The 19,490-nt window shown below is 39.9% G+C and overlaps 1 protein-coding gene across 8 annotated transcripts in view; it reads left to right on the forward strand.

Moving 5' to 3' along the window:
* DCLK1 (doublecortin like kinase 1) overlaps positions 1–19,490 on the forward strand; it is a 487,270-nt gene that overhangs the window by 279,779 nt on the left and 188,001 nt on the right. Inside the window, exons 7-8 of one of the 8 annotated variants that reach the window (XR_013224066.1) lie at positions 10,535–11,066; positions 11,805–16,457. The exons of 6 other annotated variants lie outside the window; for them this stretch is intronic. Coding sequence is in view for 1 of the 2 variants with exons in the window: in XM_077298220.1 (XP_077154335.1) it covers positions 10,535–10,591 (57 nt within the window). In the remaining variant the exon portion in view is untranslated. Of the gene's footprint in view, positions 1–10,534; positions 16,458–19,490 lie in introns of those variants that run through there. One more of the 8 variants, XM_077298220.1, reaches the window with a different exon arrangement.

Below are 19,490 nucleotides of genomic sequence, written 5' to 3' on the forward strand. Positions count from 1 at the left end.
GGGAGAAGTCCGTGTTTGGCATTCAAAAAGTTTGGATTCGCTCATCTCTACTGTCTGATATTAAATGCTGAATTGAAAGATGGATTTCGAATGAGTTACAAGAGTACCCTCAACGATTAGATAAAATTCCCACCAGGAGATGCAATGTTTTCATGGGACCTCGTCCTGTTTTCTTCATTTTCTTGATGCTTTAGAGTCCAAAGTATCCAAATTAAATGGTTTGATTTGAACCTTTTAGAATCTTGAGATATGTTAAAGCCAAAGTTGTCAATTAGTGGGATGTGTAGGGAGTACTCACATTGGTCTAAAGCTGTGTTTCATAGATATTACATACACTCACCGGCCACTTTATTAGGTACACCTGTCCAACTTCTTGTTAACACTTAATTTCTAATCAGCCAATCACATGGCGGCAACTCAGTGCATTTAGGCATGTAGACATGGTCAAGACAATCTCCTGCAGTTCAAACCGAGCATCAGTATGGGGAAGAAAGGTGATTTGAGTGCCTTTGAACGTGGCATGGTTGTTGGTGCCAGAAGGGCTGGTCTGAGTATTTCAGAAACTGCTGATCTACTGGGATTTTCACGCACAACCATCTCTAAGGTTTACAGAGAATGGTCCGAAAAAGAAAAAAAATCCAGTGAGCGGCAGTTCTGTGGGCGGAAATGCCTTGTTGATGCCAGAGGTCAGAGGAGAATGGGCAGACTGGTTCGAGCTGATAGAAAGGCAACAGTGACTCAAATCGCCACCCGTTACAACCAAGGTAGGCCTAAGAGCATCTCTGAACGCACAGTGCGTCGAACTTTGAGGCAGATGGGCTACAGCAGCAGAAGACCACACCGGGTACCACTCCTTTCAGCTAAGAACAGGAAACTGAGGCTACAATTTGTACAAGCTCATCGAAATTGGACAGTAGAAGATTGGAAAAACGTTGCTTGGTCTGATGAGTCTCGATTTCTGCTGCGACATTCGGATGGTAGGGTCAGAATTTGGCGTAAACAACATGAAAGCATGGATCCATCCTGCCTTGTATGGAGCATCTTTGGGATGTGCAGCCGACAAATCTGCGGCAACTGTGTGATGCCATCATGTCAATATGGACCAAAATCTCTGAGGAATGCTTCCAGCACCTTGTTGAATCTATGCCACGAAGAATTGAGGCAGTTCTGAAGGCAAAAGGGGGTCCAACCCGTTACTAGCATGGTGTACCTAATAAAGTGGCCGGTGAGTGTAGATATAGCCTTGAGGATATTTTGATGTAGGGAGTACTTAGCATAGGGACGTTAAGGAACACAGGGTATTATTATGGTTGACCAATGTTATGTTTTCACACCAATTCGCTGACTACGGTAATTGGCCCTACCCTAGGCTGCATGATAATGAGCACTAACATTTGGTCAGTGATTTGCCCATAGGCGGTTAAATCTTTCATTTGGCCAAATCTGGTATTCTTTGGGTATCTTATTGTGTCTGTCTATGGAATAGGTCACCATGCACATACACCTCCAAGAACTCTTCCATCAAATGCTTGTGTTGCTGATGGCTATCTCTCCCGACCCTCCCATACATGTGCACACTCAGTTCAGTGGAGTGTGCATTACATGAGGTTTTAATAGTACCTAATTATTTTAAAAGGAGAGCAAAAGTATCAGACATAAGAATGCCCAATGCTTCTGTCCCTCAACTTCATATGTCGGGGAAGAGCTGGGATGTCTCCATACTGATAAGATAAAGGTTCAACCCTGAAATCAGTAGCTATGGCCCAGTGCTTGTATATGGCGGCCTTCAGCTTGAAAAAAAAAAAAAAAGCTAAAATAAATGAGAAAAATATGTTAGAAATGATGCAATACATTAAGAAAGTATATCAACCTGTGATACTATATAATCTGTGACTGGATACTTGTCGTAAAGGTGTAGACTTGGCAAAAACAGTTATGGCGATGAAACCAATTGTATTCATTTTGCTATTGTAAAAAATTACAATTTGAATAAAATTATACTGTTACATAAAGGTCCTGGACAAGTATGTGGCCAGTGGTCCCCCAGGGATGTTATTATTGACCCACTAAGGGCACAGTGACATCGCAAACGTAGTAGAAAGGCGTATTCTGGATGAAAACTATCAATCAATACAAGAATTCCTTCATACCTAGGTCTGTACTATTGTAACGCCAGATAAAATCAGATGGAGCTCCTTATCCTGCCCGTATAGACACTTATATGCCCACAGGATCTTATAGTAGAAATGAGCGTATGAATAAAGAGCAAAATAGAAGCAGAGAACAGATGGGGATAATGCACTTATATGTACAAGATAGCCAAGCACCATCCCACCGGGACCAAATATGAATGTGTTCATCTACATTGTTTCTGAACATTTCCAATATGCTCTCCTCTGGGTAATATAACTAGGCAAAATATTAAAAGGGTTTTAAAAAACCATAGCCTCATGGACTTTTATGCATAAAAAATAATAAACGGAGGACCTTCCCCGGGGTTCAGCAAAGTGGATGAGATTTATGTACAGTGCCTTGTAAAACTGTTCATACCCCGTGAACTTTTACACATTTTTCACGTTACATCCACAAACGTAAATGTATTTTAGTAGGATTTTACATGAATTAACAACACAAAGTAATAAGTATTTGTGAAGAGTAAATGAAATGATAAATGATTTTCTAAATATTTAAAAAATATAAATCTGAAAATTTTGATGTGCATTTGTATTCAGTCCCACTGAGTTAATATGTTGTAAGACCCCCTTTCCCTGCAGTTACTGCTGCAAGTTTTTTGGGGTATGTCTCTACCAGTTTTGCACATCGAGAGGCTGATTTTTTTTTCCTATTCTTCTTTGCAAACTAGCTCCAGCTCATTGAGATTGGATGGAGAGCTTTTTTTCATTTCATCACTGATTACTGATGTAAGTTCCCTGCTCCTAGTAATGTTCTTACCAGCCGCCGTCTTCTTCTCTTACCGCCATCGCACTGGTTGGTCTTTTCAGGTTGTGACCTGCTGGATCTCTCCAGTCTTTGCTGGGTGCCCCCGAAGTCACTTCTCAATGTCAGGCTATGAAGCCAGAATGAGACTCTCATAGACTTATACTGTTAGCTTGTGACCTTTACATCTGACTTCTAGTCAATCAGAAGTTACGGTCACAAGATGGCTAAACGAGACTGGAGCAGCGCAGGGAATGGCGTAAGACAGCGGCTGGTATATTACAAGGGTGAGGGAACATGGATTGGTGATATAACTCCAGTGATGAAATAAAAAAACCTCTGTAGTGATGCTCTAAGCTTTTATTGGATATACAATATTTCACATATACAATGAGTTCTTTTAAGTATTTTGTACAATTTAGGAGGGGATGGGCAATTTGTTGTTTAATTCTTACACAAGAACAAAGTGGAGATGAAATCAATAAATGTTGTTCCATAAAATAATCCTTATCTCATATGTAGGGTGTCTGTCATGGGAATACCAAGGCAGAGAGAGGCCAGAAGATTGTGGTATCTGGTGTCACAAACTCCTACACTGGTTAGAACTACTTCACCATCTTATGAAATAGTGCAGGTTTTTTCCTTGCTAGCAGTGCAAGGGTTAAGTTGAAGCTCCTGGAGCTTTCCTATCTGGATTGTCCCAGCTGTTCAGTGTTGGCCACTCCCCTCTGCTATATATGTATACTTAGAACATATATACTGTATGTATATATACTTAGAAGTTATCAGTGTTAGTTCTTAATGCATGGTTTAGTTGGTGGTGTTGTCTGTGGTTGGAGTTGGCGTTTGGAGTTTGTTCAGGAGACTGTTGCTTGAAGTTTGTCTGTGTGCATATCCTCATCCTCTCCTATTTGGTTTCTCCTTCCTTTAACTCCCCTTTGTTTCACTCTGTTGTATGGGGAGTGTATTTTGTATGATTGTTATTTTCATTTAACCTTGTCTGTCTTCCCCTTGTTTGTCTGCTAAGTGCATTCCTATACACTTCAGCTTCTACCCACCCTGGGGGAGGGGACCGATAAAGGTTAATTTAGGACCTTAGTAAGGCATGTGAAATTGACATCTTCAACTTGAGGTGTAATCCGGGGACAGGGATAGACCAGGGTTGCCCCTAGTTCTAACCTGTTTAGCACCTACAGTCCCTAGGTATTGTGTGACAGTATCACTACATAAAGTGAAAATCAATGATGCCACTAGATTACCAACAAGCAGGGTTCCAGTAAGAACAAGTGAACACTCCAATATTTATAAAAATACAAAATATTTTATTAATTCATATTGCAAATAAACAACAAGCTAAAATAAATCTAATAGCCAGGTAGAAAGAAAATCCATATGCAACATTAAGGTAAGTATATATATGTGTCAGCACGTTAAAACAACATGTATTGTACATTGTCAGTTTTCCAGCAGCTCAGCGGCCATACATTAATAATATAATAGATAATATATGCATATAGGTGGTTTGCATATATGTAAAGTATATTTATTTTTATAACTGATGACAATAGTAGTTGATCAACATGGCAATACAGTGGCCACATAGCAAAGGTAAGGTAAATTAACAGACAAAAGTGTTTCTTATTTACCTAGAATTGTAATAATATTGGGCACTTGATGGTCATGTCTGGTGTCCCTCAACCCTGACACGTGTATCATAACCCTTCCCTAGGATATGTGAACAAAGTGGAGTGTAAAAAAGAGAAGAGGCCTGATAGCAAGAGCAAAATGTTGTACCATTATAGTGACAAGTTTTGGTCAAAAAGAGCTTTGTTCCACCTCCTTTTCCTTTGTATTATCTTTAGGAAAAACTCCAGAGTTCATATGGAGAGGCTAGTCCAACACAGGTAGTTACTTACTATCCAGTAGAAAAGGGGATGAGACCGAGGGTCCCATAACAGTTGCGTAGACTGACTATGGCATATGGTACTTGCCAACTTTGGGCGATGCCTGTCCAGATGAATCAATAAGTGCGACACACAAAGTATAGCTATTGGACCTTTTTATTATAAGCATACCCCCTTTTTGTGTCATAATCCAATCCCAATTCCCAAATGTTGATTTGGATGCTGTCCTGGTGACATGAACAAGGAAACATACAGAAGTGCTGCTTTCTGAGAGATTTGGGCGGTACCTCGGAGATTCAACTCTTCTGGGGGGCCTACCTTTTCTTTTAAACCTCCCAGATGTTTCAAGAGAGTTGGTACTTGGGTTCTATGGCATGAGTGCCCCCGTGAGTGCATATTTAGAAATACATTTTTAACCCTTTCACATACTAATGAAGATTCCTAAAACTATATAAAAATATACAGTAGCTCAGGTTGCTGCCTTTCACTCAAGTTCACGTCATCGAGTCACTGTTGTTCTTCACTCAAGCTTAGGTCATCGAGTCACTGTTGTCCTTCACTCAAGCTCAGGTCATTAAGTCACTCTTGTCCTTCACTCAAGCTCAGGTCATCGATTCCCTGTTGTCCTTCACTCAAGCTCAGGTCATCATCCATCCTTCACTCAGGTTCAGGTCATCGAGTCACTGTTGTTCTTCACTCAAGCTCAGGTCATCGAGTCACTGTTGTCTTTCACTCAAGCTCAGGTCATTGATGCACTGCTGTCCTTCACTCAAGGTCAGGTCATCGAGTTACTGTTGTCTTTCACTCAAGGTCAGGTCATCGAGTCACTGTTGTCCTTCACTCAAGCTCAGGTCATCAAGTCACTTGTCCTTCACTCAAGCTCAGGTTATCGATTCACTGTTGTAATTCACTCAAGCTCAGGTCATCATCCATCCTTCACTCAGGTTCAGGTCATTGAGTCACTGTTGTCCTTCACTCAAGCTCAGGTCATCGAGTCACTGTTGTCTTTCACTCAAGCTCAGGTCATCGAGTCACTCTTGTCTTTCACTCAAGCTCAGGTTATCAAGGCACTGTTGTCCTTCACTCAAGGTCAGGTCATCGAGTCACTGCTGTCCTTCACTCAAGCTCAGGTCATCAAGTCACTGTTGTCCTTCAGTCATCGTGACCTTATTCTTGAAATTATATTATGATTTCATGACATACGATAAAATGCATAATGACAGACAAAATAATTGATGTCCTAGGTAGAATTTATATTTTCACCCTGAATCTGATGTATTCTTGACAGCCGGATTAACATTATGAAGATATGATACATCGCTTATTTTGTAATATGGGTGAAAGGGTTCCATATTAATCATTCATTTAGCATGGAGACTATCTCCTGGCGTGTCTTCTATCATTAGCTGAATATTCTTTAAATATACATGTACTGAAAAGTATGTGTAACTGGTCTCATGCTTTTGCACTGTTGCCAAGCAACGGGTACTGTTTCAGAAAATCCGTTCCTTCTATTAAGCAATGCATGCCCCAATTTTCAGGATTTTTTCTCGTCAGTGTAAGGTTTATTTTTCCTGATCTAGATGGAAGGTCGTCTTTGCCAGACCTTTTGTTTTGACATGTTGAAGCACAGATTTGAAGCTACTCCTGGTGCCAGACTTTGATGTTAGGGCTGTTGTAATGACAGATGTGTATGTCGGCGCTGGTTTGCCAGATGGGAATATTCATCGCTTATTTTCCCCTGTAGCATAAGTGTACTTTCATTAATGAACAGCAGCAATTATACACAAGCACACTTGAAAAGTTTTAAGATTAATTAATTGATTCTGTGATTATGCGCTGTTTCTGTAGCTGTCCTTTACGTAACTAACGCGCATGGCATCTGGACATAAATTAGTACAAAATATTTTTCGCTCGTAGCATGGTAAATATTGGAGTTGGCATGAAAATACTCTTTTTTTTTAAATTGTTATTTGGTGAAATTCAGTCATAGTGTCAGTCAGCATTCGGTGGCACATGGAAATGTACCGCTATGCTTGCTCCCCTTCCAAATGTAGCTTAGCAAGGATAATGGTGCATATAGATGTGATGATCAGAACTTGACCTATTGTTTAAATCAGGTTTATTTTAAATTTTGAATATTTTTTTTTGTTTCCAATGTTTTTTTTGTTTTTTTTTACAAATCATAGTATGTATTGCAAAATGTAAAAAAAAACAAAAAAAAAACATTGGAAACAAAAAAAAATATTCTTTATTTAGGCTTTGTTTCAGGAAATAACACATGTACATAGCCACAATGATCAGACACCGATTCTATCTTTTCAGTTGAAATATTAGTAAGCCTGTGCAAAGGTCATTATAAGGGGAGATGAAGCAGTATTGGCTGTGATGTCAGCTATTGTGATTGTTGGATCTTGTGTTAGACCACATTCACACACCAGTATTTTGGTCAGTATTTCACATCAATATGTGTAAGCAAAACCAGGAGTGGGTCCAAAATGCCGAAGTGGTGCAAGTATTTCTATTATAATTTTTTATGATTGTTCCTCTCCTGGTTTTGGCTTCCGAATACTGATATGAAATACTGGCCAAAATGCTGCTATGTGAACGTAGCCTAGTTGTGTTTTGATGTGGTACCCATCATTGTTATCCTGCCTCTGATGATAAGGAGTCTGCTGAAAACTCTTAACTGAAAGGACAGGAAGTATGAGTCTAAAATCACCCCAAATGCCACTGTGAAATTTGTTTTACCTGTTTACAGCGGCTAATGAAAAATATTGGGGACAGAGTGATATGTTGTTCTGTCCCCATACAGCATCATGTTGTCAGCAGCATGTTCCTGTTTATATGGTGCGAAGTGCTGCTAAAAACAGTGAGTTTTTTGTTGCCGTAGATAATCCGAACACCTGATGAATTGGCGTTTTTCTCATTCAAGAGGAATGATTGCCGGCGTGTTTATTTAGGTGAATAATCAGGAACGTGAATTCCTACATATGCTATTTCACCAATTATCTACTCTTGTCACTGCACCATTAGAGAATAGATGAAGGGAAGTGTGACAGCGGGATCACACCACAGTCTGTTATTATGGAGATGAATAAGTCAGCACAGGAACTGTAGAAACTATATATTAGGTTTCTTTCCTGAAGGTTCACTACCTTTACTAGTCACTTTTATGTACTTTCTAAGGCTATGATAATCCCGAATATATGATAATCTGGCACCTGCATCCCAGCAATTGGGAGAGAAATAAATCAAAAGTTAAAAAAGTTGTGTAGAAATTGTATGGTGGTTGCCGTTTCTTTCTAAGCACTTGATCGTTCCATACAAATATACTGTCCATTGTATTCTATGAGACCTTGCTGAACTTTCATGTGACACACACACAGTTTTTTTTCCACAAGGATTACAAGAAAAAGAATAGCATATACTGCTACTTTCTCTGCTAAATATATTGACTTTCGGAGAGAACAGTGCGGCTCACGGCCTGCAAGACCACAATATAGTTTGGCATTGTGCACCCAATTTGCCATCCAGTCAGTATGAATGAGGCCTACGGTTGGAGGCTAAATGCAGATTTTTTTTTTCTTGTTTGAGACAGTTTTATTAGTAATTCTCTTACAATGTGGTTTCTTCGTGATTTACATGTTATCTGTATGACATTCTCATGAAAGTTGCATTGAAAGAGAATGTAGCAAATCCCCTGAATAGGGATTTAAGGTGTTTTATAGGGTTTATGCAATCTTTGGAAAATGAACTTTAATCCAGCCGCATCCTTTATTCTAATGAGGCAGGACTAGTCTGGAGGGGAGTGTTGTCCCCCGGACTATTCTTCCCTTGGATCCTGAAATTGCACCTCGCTGAGCTTTGACAGTCTACATACAATACTCTATGGCAGGGGCCCCGAACCTGTAGCTCAAGAGCCGCATGTGACTTGAGAGCCCGTGATGTTGCTCTTGGGCCTGTGATGTGTGACTTGCGGCTATCAGGAAGCTTGGTGCAGCAAACAACTATTAAGAGCAGATCTCTAGATGAAGACTTTTGTGTGGTCCTGCACAGCAGAGTAGATTTCTAGATGGTGACTTTTGTGTGGTCCTGCACAGAAGAGTAGATTTCTAGATGGAGACTTGTGTGGTCCTGCACAGAAGAGTAGATTTCTAGATGGTGACTTTTGTGTGGTCCTGCACAGAAGAGTAGATTTCTAGATGGTGACTTTTGTGTGGTCCTGCACAGAAGAGTAGATTTCTAGATGGTGACTTTTGTGTGGTCCTGCACAGAAGAGTAGATTTCTAGATGGTGACTTTTGTGTGGTCCTGCACAGAAGAGTAGATTTCTAGATGGTGACTTTTGTGTGGTCCTGCACAGAAGAGTAGATTTCTAGATGGTGACTTTTGTGTGGTCATGCACAGAAGAGTAGATTTCTGGATGGAGACTTTTGTGTGGTCCTGCACAGAAGAGTAGATTTCTAGATGGTGACTTTTGTGTGGTCCTGCACAGAAGAGTAGATTTCTAGATGGTGACTTTTGTTTGCAGCCCATCATAGAAGAGCAGATCTGAATGGGGGTAAGATACTAAACCTTGGAGCTTCTTGTACTGCCTTGGTGCGATTTCAGTGGAAAAGCTTTGGCTGTCATATCGGCAATGGGCGCTCTGAGTGTCACTACTGTGAGTGGGGCAGGAGCTGTATGTGGCTCGCGACCGCTCAGACCTGAATGTGGCTTGGGACCCTCTTTCAGAGCTGAATGGCTCTCAAGGTCAGAAAGGTTGGGGACCTCTGCTCTATGGTAATACCGTTATGACGGCTGTCAGTCAGGACCAAGAAGGGGCAATTAGAAGTAATGAGGCAGGACTAGTCTGGGGTCAACGATGTCTCACTGGACTAGTCCTTGCTTATTAGAATATACAAAGCAGCAGGACTAACGTTTATATTTCTAAGATTGCAGCGTTAGGAATCATATAAAGAAATCCCCGATTACAGAAATCCCCATGTAGGCAAGTTTGCACAAATAACACAACACATGGATATTAGGGCACCAAAAAGTAATCTTAATCCTTTTAAGTGAGATAATCTTCTGTGACAAGTTATCAAGATGGTGAGGTATCTGTCAAGCTAAACTTGGCTACATCTGTACGGTATATGTTGGGAACAGTCCGGGGAACTGACAGGATCCCTTTAAATGCGACTTTCACATGACTCTTGGTCTTACTGCAATCAATCACAGAACTATACTCCGAGCTTTATGCCAGCATAATAATTGCTTCTCTTTTCTGTAACCTATTTTCATACACAGTTTCTTTTTTTTTCCACTTTCTGTTGCTTCTTCTAGATTATTGACTTTAACCTCAGTAGACATTTTCTCAGAAAATATTTCCGCTGTTAGCAACCAATTTGTTTTATCCCGTTAAACTGTTCTGTCAAGAAAGGAAAAGGAACAATCAAATTGTCTCCTGCTATAAAATCCATTTTATTTCCTCTGTTACTTTATTGCAGTGTTTCTGACCCGTTACTATGTCTCGCGTATCGTGTAATTTTTGCTCTGTATTTCTTCACATGGTGTTATGAAGTTCTTACACTATTTTGAATGTGTTTCTGTGAATCGTCAGTGCTACGTTTGCTTGTGACAGAATGAATATGACTAATATATTACGAGAAATAACAGGTGAACAAATCTATAATCCACTTCATCTTACAGGACCTGTATCGTCACCTGTCGTCGGATGATTTGGATTCAGTAGGAGACTCAGTTTAAAAGAGAAAACGGAGCAGTGTTTCTGGTTTGTGGCTCGGTGATAGTTTAAGCTAATTAACGTAATATGACGTGAAACAAAGGCTGACTCTGGTTCATAAAGTATTCTTGGGGCACTAGGTATGTCACATTTATTTTATTCAAGCATATTTAGCACATTTCGAGACGCACCTGAAAAACAACCTCATGAGTGTGACTTCCAAAAATGATCTCATAATGACTAAGTCCAAATCTGCAGTCGCACTAGGTAATGCTTAGGCATTGTTCCAGCATGCTGAGATTCAGGAGCTTGTCATTTTAATATATGCAGCCGTCTGCAGCAGTGGTGGCTTCTGGTCATAAAATATTACACCACATGAGACTCAGCAGGGGCCATCCATGTCAAGGAGCCCAAATGTTACAAACTTAGCATAAAAGTTATAATTGCTGATCTCATTATATCAGAATCTGTCCTTCCACATAAACCAATGTTTTAAAGGTACCTTCACACTAAGCGACTTTACAACGATAACGATAGCGATCCGTGACGTTGCAGCGTCCTGGATAGCGATATCGTTGTGTTTGACACGCAGCAGCGATCTGGATCCTGCTGTGATATCGCTGGTCGTTGCTGAAAGTTCAGAACTTTATTTGGTCGTCAGATCGGCGTGTATCGTTGTGTTTGACTCCAAAAGCAACGATACCAGCGATGTTTTACACTGGTAACCAGGGTAAATATCGGGTTACTAAGCGCAGGGCCGCGCTTAGTAACCAGATATTTACCCTGGTTACCATTGTAAAAGTAAAAAAAAAATACTACATACTCACCCTCTGATGTCTGTCACGACCCCAGGCGTCCGCGCTGCTGCTCAGAGCTTCCTGCACTGAGTGTGTCAGTGCCGGCCGGAAAGCAAAGCACAGCGGTGACGTCACCGCTCTGCTGTTAGGGCCGGCGCTCACACAGTGCAGGGAAGCGGACGCCGGGGGACGCGAATGTGAGTATGTAGTGTTTGTTTTTTTACATTTACACTGGTAACCAGGGTAAACATCGGGTTACTCAGCGCGGCCCTGCGCTTAGCAACCCGATGTTTACCCTGGTTACCCGGGGACTTCGGCATCGTTGGTCGCTGGAGAGCTGTCTGTGTGACAGCTCTCCAGCGACCACACAGCGACGCTGCAGCGATCGGCATCGTTGTCGATGTCGCTGCAGCGTCGCTTAGTGTGATGGTACCTTAAGTCTTTAAGTCTCCTCATCTCGGCATGCTTAGCATGTCAATCTCCGCAAGGAGAAACGATTCTTCTTGGATATCCACATAAACCAAGACTTTTAGATTTTATCTATGCAAAACCCAACTATCCAATGGACACTGCCCACGTACAATATTAAAGGGCAACCTAGTCTGGAAATATTATACTATTGTATTAACAGCAATATTGATATTGCTATCATTAATGCAGAGAGAGCATTACGAAAATAAAACATGGCAGTCTAAAGAATTTCATATTCCCTCCGGCTTCCCTGCCGCCAGTAAGCAGACAACAGCCTGTCCAATTGGCACACTACGTATGGCCATAACTGGCTGGCAAGCGCTCAGGGCAATCACCTGAAATTCCTCTTGACTTCTGTGTATTTTTTTTTTTGATTATTCCCGTTGGTAAGAGGAGCAATTCTGTCGGTAATAGTTTGAGTCAAATTTATTTAATCTGGCGTACAATATAATTCAGAAATTCTGGTAATCCATCTAACAGGCTAGGACTGGCAAACAGGACAGCAGATAAATCCCCTGGTGGGCCCCTCTGTAGGATTGCTAATAAGTAGTGCTTGATTCTATATTCACAGAGAAAAGCATCATTTAATCATTCATTAAATAAACTACCCAGTTTAATATTATATAGAAACATAAGTATATATCTGTACTAGGATCAGGTTGTTTTTGCATATAGTTGAACAGTGGGCCCCTAGATTCAGTGTTACTGGTGAGCCCTTGCCACTCCAGTCCAACACTGTCATCCTGTGTTTCTAGGTAAGAACCTTAAAATAATATAGATCTTTAAAATACAAAAAAATAAAAGGATTAGGGACAGCCAATAAAAAAAAAATGATTAAAAAATTATTTTTGTAGGTTTTAGGTTTTTGTGGAGGTTTTGATAATCCTGCCAGCAATTTTAATATGCGTTTTTATTGCCATCTGATAATCCAGAGTATGTGACAATCTGACATTGTAATCTGGACTAGTTTTACTATATTCTACAATTGCATTTTATTCAGCTTTCTGATATTTTTGGATGGTACCTCTGATCTGGACTGTGATTGCTAAATTTCCAATCCTAACTACACTTTTTGTTTACTAAGGCCTCATTCAGATGTTCAGTTTTCACATACGTGTTCTACCCTGGTTTTTCACAAATAGAACCCATCTTAAGTCTTGTTGCATCTTTCCGCAATTTTTTACTGCAGAAAAAAAGACAGTATTTTACAGTACCTGCAAAGTAAATGAGATTTGTGAAATATCGTGCAGATGCTGATTATTATTTCCTTGTAGATTTGAACTTTCGAAGTGTAGAAAACTCAAGTAAAAATGCAGCAAAAAATGCACGTATTTTAAGCAGTGTTTTTTCTTTCAGCACTCTGCTTTTTGCCGCAGAAGAATCTGCTGCAAATACTAAACATGTGCACCTTTCCTTAGTCTGTATTGGCTTTTCACATGTTTGTGCTGTTTACAGACCGAGATACTTTTTTTTTATTAATTCACTGATCAAACTTGGTCGTTTTCTTTTTTACCTTGTGATATTCGTTGCTTACATGATTTTTACAAGTAACAGATGTTCTTTTTTTTTGCCTTTAACCTTTTTTTTGTGATGTTTTAGCACAAAAAAACCAAATTTCTTAAAATGGAGCAAAAAAGGTGCAAAAATCCTCTAGAATGCATAAAACCACTAGTACATTTGTAACAAATTTTAAAGTCAATGTTGACTCAATCAAAAACATCAAAAACCAGCCAAAAAACTTCCGCAAAATCAATAATGAATTGGGCCCTATGTGTCAGTTAATAACTCAGGGATTGCATCCTAATGCTGTCCATTGTTCATTGATCATAGGAGAAGCTTGAGAAATCTCCATCAGTTTTATTCTTTTTAGCATACGAGAAAAATTGATGAAATTCTGATGGTGAAAACTGACAAATTGACCAAACACCCAAATCTGATCCAAAACTCTGAATGAGGCCTAATTCTGGATTTTGTACCTTGATACTTTCAAGTGAGTTACTGTGCAAATTCAACGAATATTAAAATTAAAAAAAAAACTTAATTATGTATAAAAATACAGGAACAATATTGCATTAAAGGGGTTGCCCAGTGCACATTTTTCTTCCAGATACAGTGCCATTTTGGTTATTTGGCTATATCTGGTTTTGTAGCCCATTCTAATTCAAGCAAATCGAGATGCGATACCAAACACAGCCCATAGACCAAAGGGGGCGCTGTTACTGTTAAAATAAGGCAGACTCTTTTTTTATTTATTATGTCTGAATATATCCCCCCCATATTGGCACCTCCTACCACCCTCCTGAGCCGAGCTGTAGCAGGCTGCTTTATTTCAGGTTGACCACAGTTGGCAGGTGATTTGTCCTTGTAGCAGATGGACCATTAATTCCCGATACATGATTTATTCAGTCTCTCTACACCACAATTTGGTCCCCAGTGTGCATATTATGAATCAGATGTGCAGCTCTTGTCTCGTGGTATTTTGCTAACGTCTACTCTATCACTTCTGAATTGTCAAGATATTGTCAACTAATGATCATTTTGTGCTTTACTTTTAACTGCTTTTCTTGATCGATGAGTCTTAACAAAGCTTCGTGATAATGCCTAATTTATTAATGCAAAGCCATTTAATATTCCGATTGTACCCATTGAATCGCTTATTGATCTTTTCATTTACTGTTTGCACTTTTTAAAAATTCCTTATTAAGTCATGTTTTCTAGGATCTGAGCGTTGGGTGTGTGAGGAGAGCATTGTTAATTGGTTATTATATCGTTATGGCAATTTCTATCAATAAAATATACTCATGAGGCCTTATCTATCAAAACTTGGTCATAGAAAGAGTTGGTTCATTGCCCAGAGCCACCAAATTTCCACATGGACCGGTTGCTATGAGCAAGAAGGACAATTTACTATATCCTCTACTTTTTTGTCTAATCACATAGTTTTCATACATGAGGCCTATGGTTGTACAATGTTTGTCATGTTTGTACGATATTGATGGTCAGTACGATTAATATTTGTGAGGTAGGATTCATGTTAAAGGGGTTCTCCGTCAGTGGAGGTCCAATTGATGAGACTGGCACCGGTCAGCAGAATGGTGTCCTGTTTAAATGCTGCTCCATCCATTCCTTATGGGGCTCCATAGAGAATGGATGACTCTTTGGTCGGGCGTACAATCTGCTGTGCTATTTTGTAAAGGGGATAAAAGTTCCCTGTCCGCGATAAAGATACCCCAATCTGCCAACAGTTGGGCCCTCATCAATTAGGAAGTTATCACCTACCCTGTGGATAGGCGATAACTTTTGACCCGGCAACCTCTTATTGAGCATTCTCATGACTGTTGGTTCTGTTACCAAAATGGCTGACAGGAAAAGGTTGGTAAAATGAAACACTATGGGCCCGATTCATTTATGCCTTTTTTTTTGTCAAATTTTTGGTATTTGTCACCTGATTTTCATTTGTGCCTTACACTTCTTTTAAGTTGTGCCTTTTTGGAAGTCTATTCTATATGTGTCTGTCTGTAGCTTTTTCTAATGTCTTCAAAGTGGTCTGGGATTGGGGGTTTCCAGATCTTTTCAGCTGCTTCATCAATTTTTTTTTAAAAGTCACCATTTTTTTGCACATCTATACTCCAGTCCCACCCCATGCTGGAGTTATTTTATTTATGTCTGAAATTTTGGGGCAAATGCTTCAATTTTTTTTAGAGGAGCGTGGGACTTTTCCACTAAAAAGATGCAAAAAAAAAAAAGACAAAAATAAAAAAAAAACTGTTTTGATTTTGTGCAAAATTCATGGTCCACGTGCACCATTTTGAAAAATTTGGAGCAAAAAACATCAATGAATTCCAGGTATGATGAATCGGGCCCTAGTCTTTTTTATTATTATTATACGTTGGCTTTGAGAAACAATAATGGGAAAGAGTGAGCCACAAATATAAGTCGCCTAAGCTTTGGCGTAGGCCGAATCGATCGATTCAAGGGTGGAATATATATATATATATATATATATATATATATATATATATATATATGAAAAAAATTGAATTTGTTGTCATAGGCAACATGAATGTGAGAGTGGTCTGTGCCTCACTGAGCCTTAGTATCATTGCTACCCCAGCAACCAATGAAAGTTCAGCTTTCATTTTCTATACTGTACTTGAAAATGAAACATGGTGTATTATAGGTTGCTTTGTGACTAGGGCACCTTCCTCTGTACTAGCAACTAGGCCCCTGCGTTCACAAAAGGCAGCCATTTTGAAACAGAATTTATATTCATGTGTCAACAATACCTTTAAAATATTAGTCACACTGGGCTTTATGTATCAAAATGAGAAAAAATACCCTTGTTGTTCATAGTCTCCAGTCAGGGTTCAATTTTTAGCTAATAAAGTATATAGAGAAAATAGGTGATTGTTGGCAATGAGCACCATGGAGGTTATTTTCTTCATTTTCATACATGAGGCCCATTGACCATCGCCTACACTTTTGTATTGGTTGTACCCGCATGGGTTCTTTCATTGTAATATTAATTGTGTAAAATCAGGATGAAAACTCATTGTTAATTATTGCAAACTTTCCAACAAACCACAATGCTTATCTACAATAAAATATTCAGCTGAATACATTGATTTGTCTTCAGTCGCCTCTTCTTTTCCAATATTGTTTAATGGGGGTATTCTATTCTCATGTTATGAAGTTGCTATAGTTAGACTGGGAAAATAAGCAAGTTTGCTATTGACTTGCTTTTTTTGTCTTACATAATGTACTGCTTGTTGCCAGGAGACTAACAACCAGAGACTGGACAAGTATGTGCATTAGTTACATTCCAGGCTGAGGAGTTAACTCCTAACATCCCAGTCAGATCTCTCAGCCCATTGATTTCTATAGAGCAGTTAGATGCTCATCTCCATCTCCCTCCCTGTCAGCTCCTGATCCAGAGATGTTAACAGTCCTGCTAAATCACAAGCTCTGCTTATTCCTCCTTGTTCCCTTCCCTTCAGGAATTAGGCTGTTTAGCCAGGTCAGTTCTCCTAATTACTGCTCACTTGAGCCCAGCATCTGTTCAAAGACGTAGTTACCTCTATATGCAAATATTGTGATATCAGTGTAGACTTCAGAACAAACACTGAGTGTGTCACATTAGCACGATAAGCTCAGCAGAAGGAAACTGACCAGAATTGTCACTCAAGGTGGACTGCCTGCCCACCCAGCAACAAGGAAGCGAAGAGACTAACAATCTGTGTGCTGCTCAAGACACATGTTGGGATTAACCCCTTAAAGCAAACCTGTCATCAGGATTTTGCTAAGTAAACTACAGACACTGTCAGGTTGGCACCATTACACTGATTAAAATGATACCTGGGTTGATGAAATCCATCTTGTGGTTGTAGTTTTCAGTTAATGAGATTCTCATGCTCCGGTGCGGCCTGTGGGTGGCTCTTTTTTTAGTGCTCTGTTCACATATGCATCCTTATGGGCTTATCTGACAGGTCACTGATCCTTCACTGACCTGCCTCCTATTTTAACCCTAGAACGCTTACCTGGGGCCTCACAGGCCTGCCAGGTTACTTGTTTTCTATTTTCTGTAAAAGTACTTTAGCTAGAATTTTGAAAATCTAGGTAATCCTCAGGTATATAGTTGTTAGTAATTTCCAGTTATTCATATATTTTTATGTTACAGACATTTCGGTATAACAACCTTTTTTTGGGGGGGTAACCCATATTCACGCACCTGGGGCCTTTTAGGCCTGTACTAGGTTTACATGTGATACTCAGACTTTTTGTCTGTATTGTTGCTGGGGAAGAACTTTTATGACTCTGCTATTGCTGGGAAGAGTGTGGATTCTGCATGACAACATAAAAATAAGAAAAATAAAAAAGAATAAAAATATTACAATGGATAATTACTTTACCAATTTTGAAATGGCCAACTTTTTGCTTCAAAAGCAACTTACACTTGTTGGTACTATGAGGCCAAACCGCTGCGAAATTCCTCCAATCATGAAGCACAATGCACAGCGAACAATCTACGAGAGTGTATTCGGTTTCTGCAATCAAGCAACAATGGTGTCTTATAAAGCCAAGAAAGAAAAATCTGTGATATTACTGAGTACAAGTACATGGGCTCACAACGTTTGGCCAAATCTTGTGCTAAATATCTCATGTGTTTTTTCATAAAGTTCATAAGCCATTATGCTATTCATATTCCTTATATTTCACATTTCCTTACTTTAGCACAGATGAGTGCGGCCATAATCTATTTTGTATGTGTCTTTTTTGGCTATGCACTAGCATAAATTATTATATATATTGTTCAGTCAGTTTACTTATTTATATTATATACTATTTTCTGACTTGAACGTCCCGCCCTTCACCATGCTGGTATTTTAATTACATCTCAACACAGTTGGTTCTGAGCCTCCTATATAACATGTGCTCGGTATAGAAGCAGCTGTCACTGCACTTGATCCTAGCACATTAAAAACAATACCCAGGCACTTTAGGTCCCATCACGGTTGTGACAGCAAGGGCCTACGGGTGAAAGGGATAGATATGCTTGAACCGGGCATTAGGGGGGGCAACATCTCCCAACGTTTGGCACAACTCGAAACACGATGGATGTGGACTTTGAACACCATCCACCCTCATGGGTTAAATGAAACTATTAGCTTTGCACCTTTTCTGTGATCCCTTACTTAATCAATACTTTAATTGGGGTGTTTTGTCCCCCGTTTTATGGCCACTATGTTTGATTTTAACTTTTTAACTTTTTATCATTCAGATACGTTAGCATTTGGCCATGCGTGTTGTCGCTGCAAAGGGACGTCGCGTCCTTGGTCCTCGTTGAATGTGAGGGTCAAGCGAATGAAGACCGCCATTTGATGGAAACAGTGGCCTTAAGAAATAGTGCTATAGTATCTCTTATATATATGTATATGTTTATATATGTTGCATTTCTCTGTTATGGGGTTTGTTTTGTATTTTTTCTTTCGTCTTATGTTTGACACATATTTGGTAATGTTTTACAATATATAACTGCAAAAGGTTATACAATTAGAGTTAGCAAACATATGTGTCATCAGTTTTGAGTCACTTTTAACATGGGTATTTTTGTGGGATGGTTTTTTTGGTTTCTCATTTATATTCTTCTTTCTTTTGTGTATATATATTCCTAATGGTGTATGCCACTAGGTTTTTAGCTTCTTTTTCCCCATATTTATCTCCCCCTCCTTTTTTCTTTTTGTTTTCTGAGGTCATATGCGTACATCTAAAGATAGGGAGGTTCCTTTAAGTATTGTTACTGTATATTATATGTAGGTGCCCCTCGATTGCCCTGGCGTGGTCTGTACGCGTGCGCGCCTGTTTTCGGCTGCTCTGGGCGGCTTGCGGCGTCTCTATGTTGTGATGGTTGCCATGGCTATGGCGGCCTCTCACATGACGCCGCCGCCGCCCGGCGCCGCCGTGTCCATGGCGACGCCTGCGTCACATCCGGCCTTCGTCCCGGCAATCGAGGAGACACACATATTTAAACCCCGCTTCCGGAGTGAGCTAACACGCCCCCTGACGAAGGAGCTTCCGCTCCGAAACGCGCGTCGGGTGCCCGTGCGGTGACCGTTCCTGGCTTCCTCCTCCACATCCCCCTGCTTACAGGTAAACT

This window comes from Ranitomeya variabilis, chromosome 3, assembly GCF_051348905.1.
Source record: "Ranitomeya variabilis isolate aRanVar5 chromosome 3, aRanVar5.hap1, whole genome shotgun sequence".
NCBI classification, from domain to species: Eukaryota; Metazoa; Chordata; class Amphibia; order Anura; family Dendrobatidae; genus Ranitomeya; species Ranitomeya variabilis.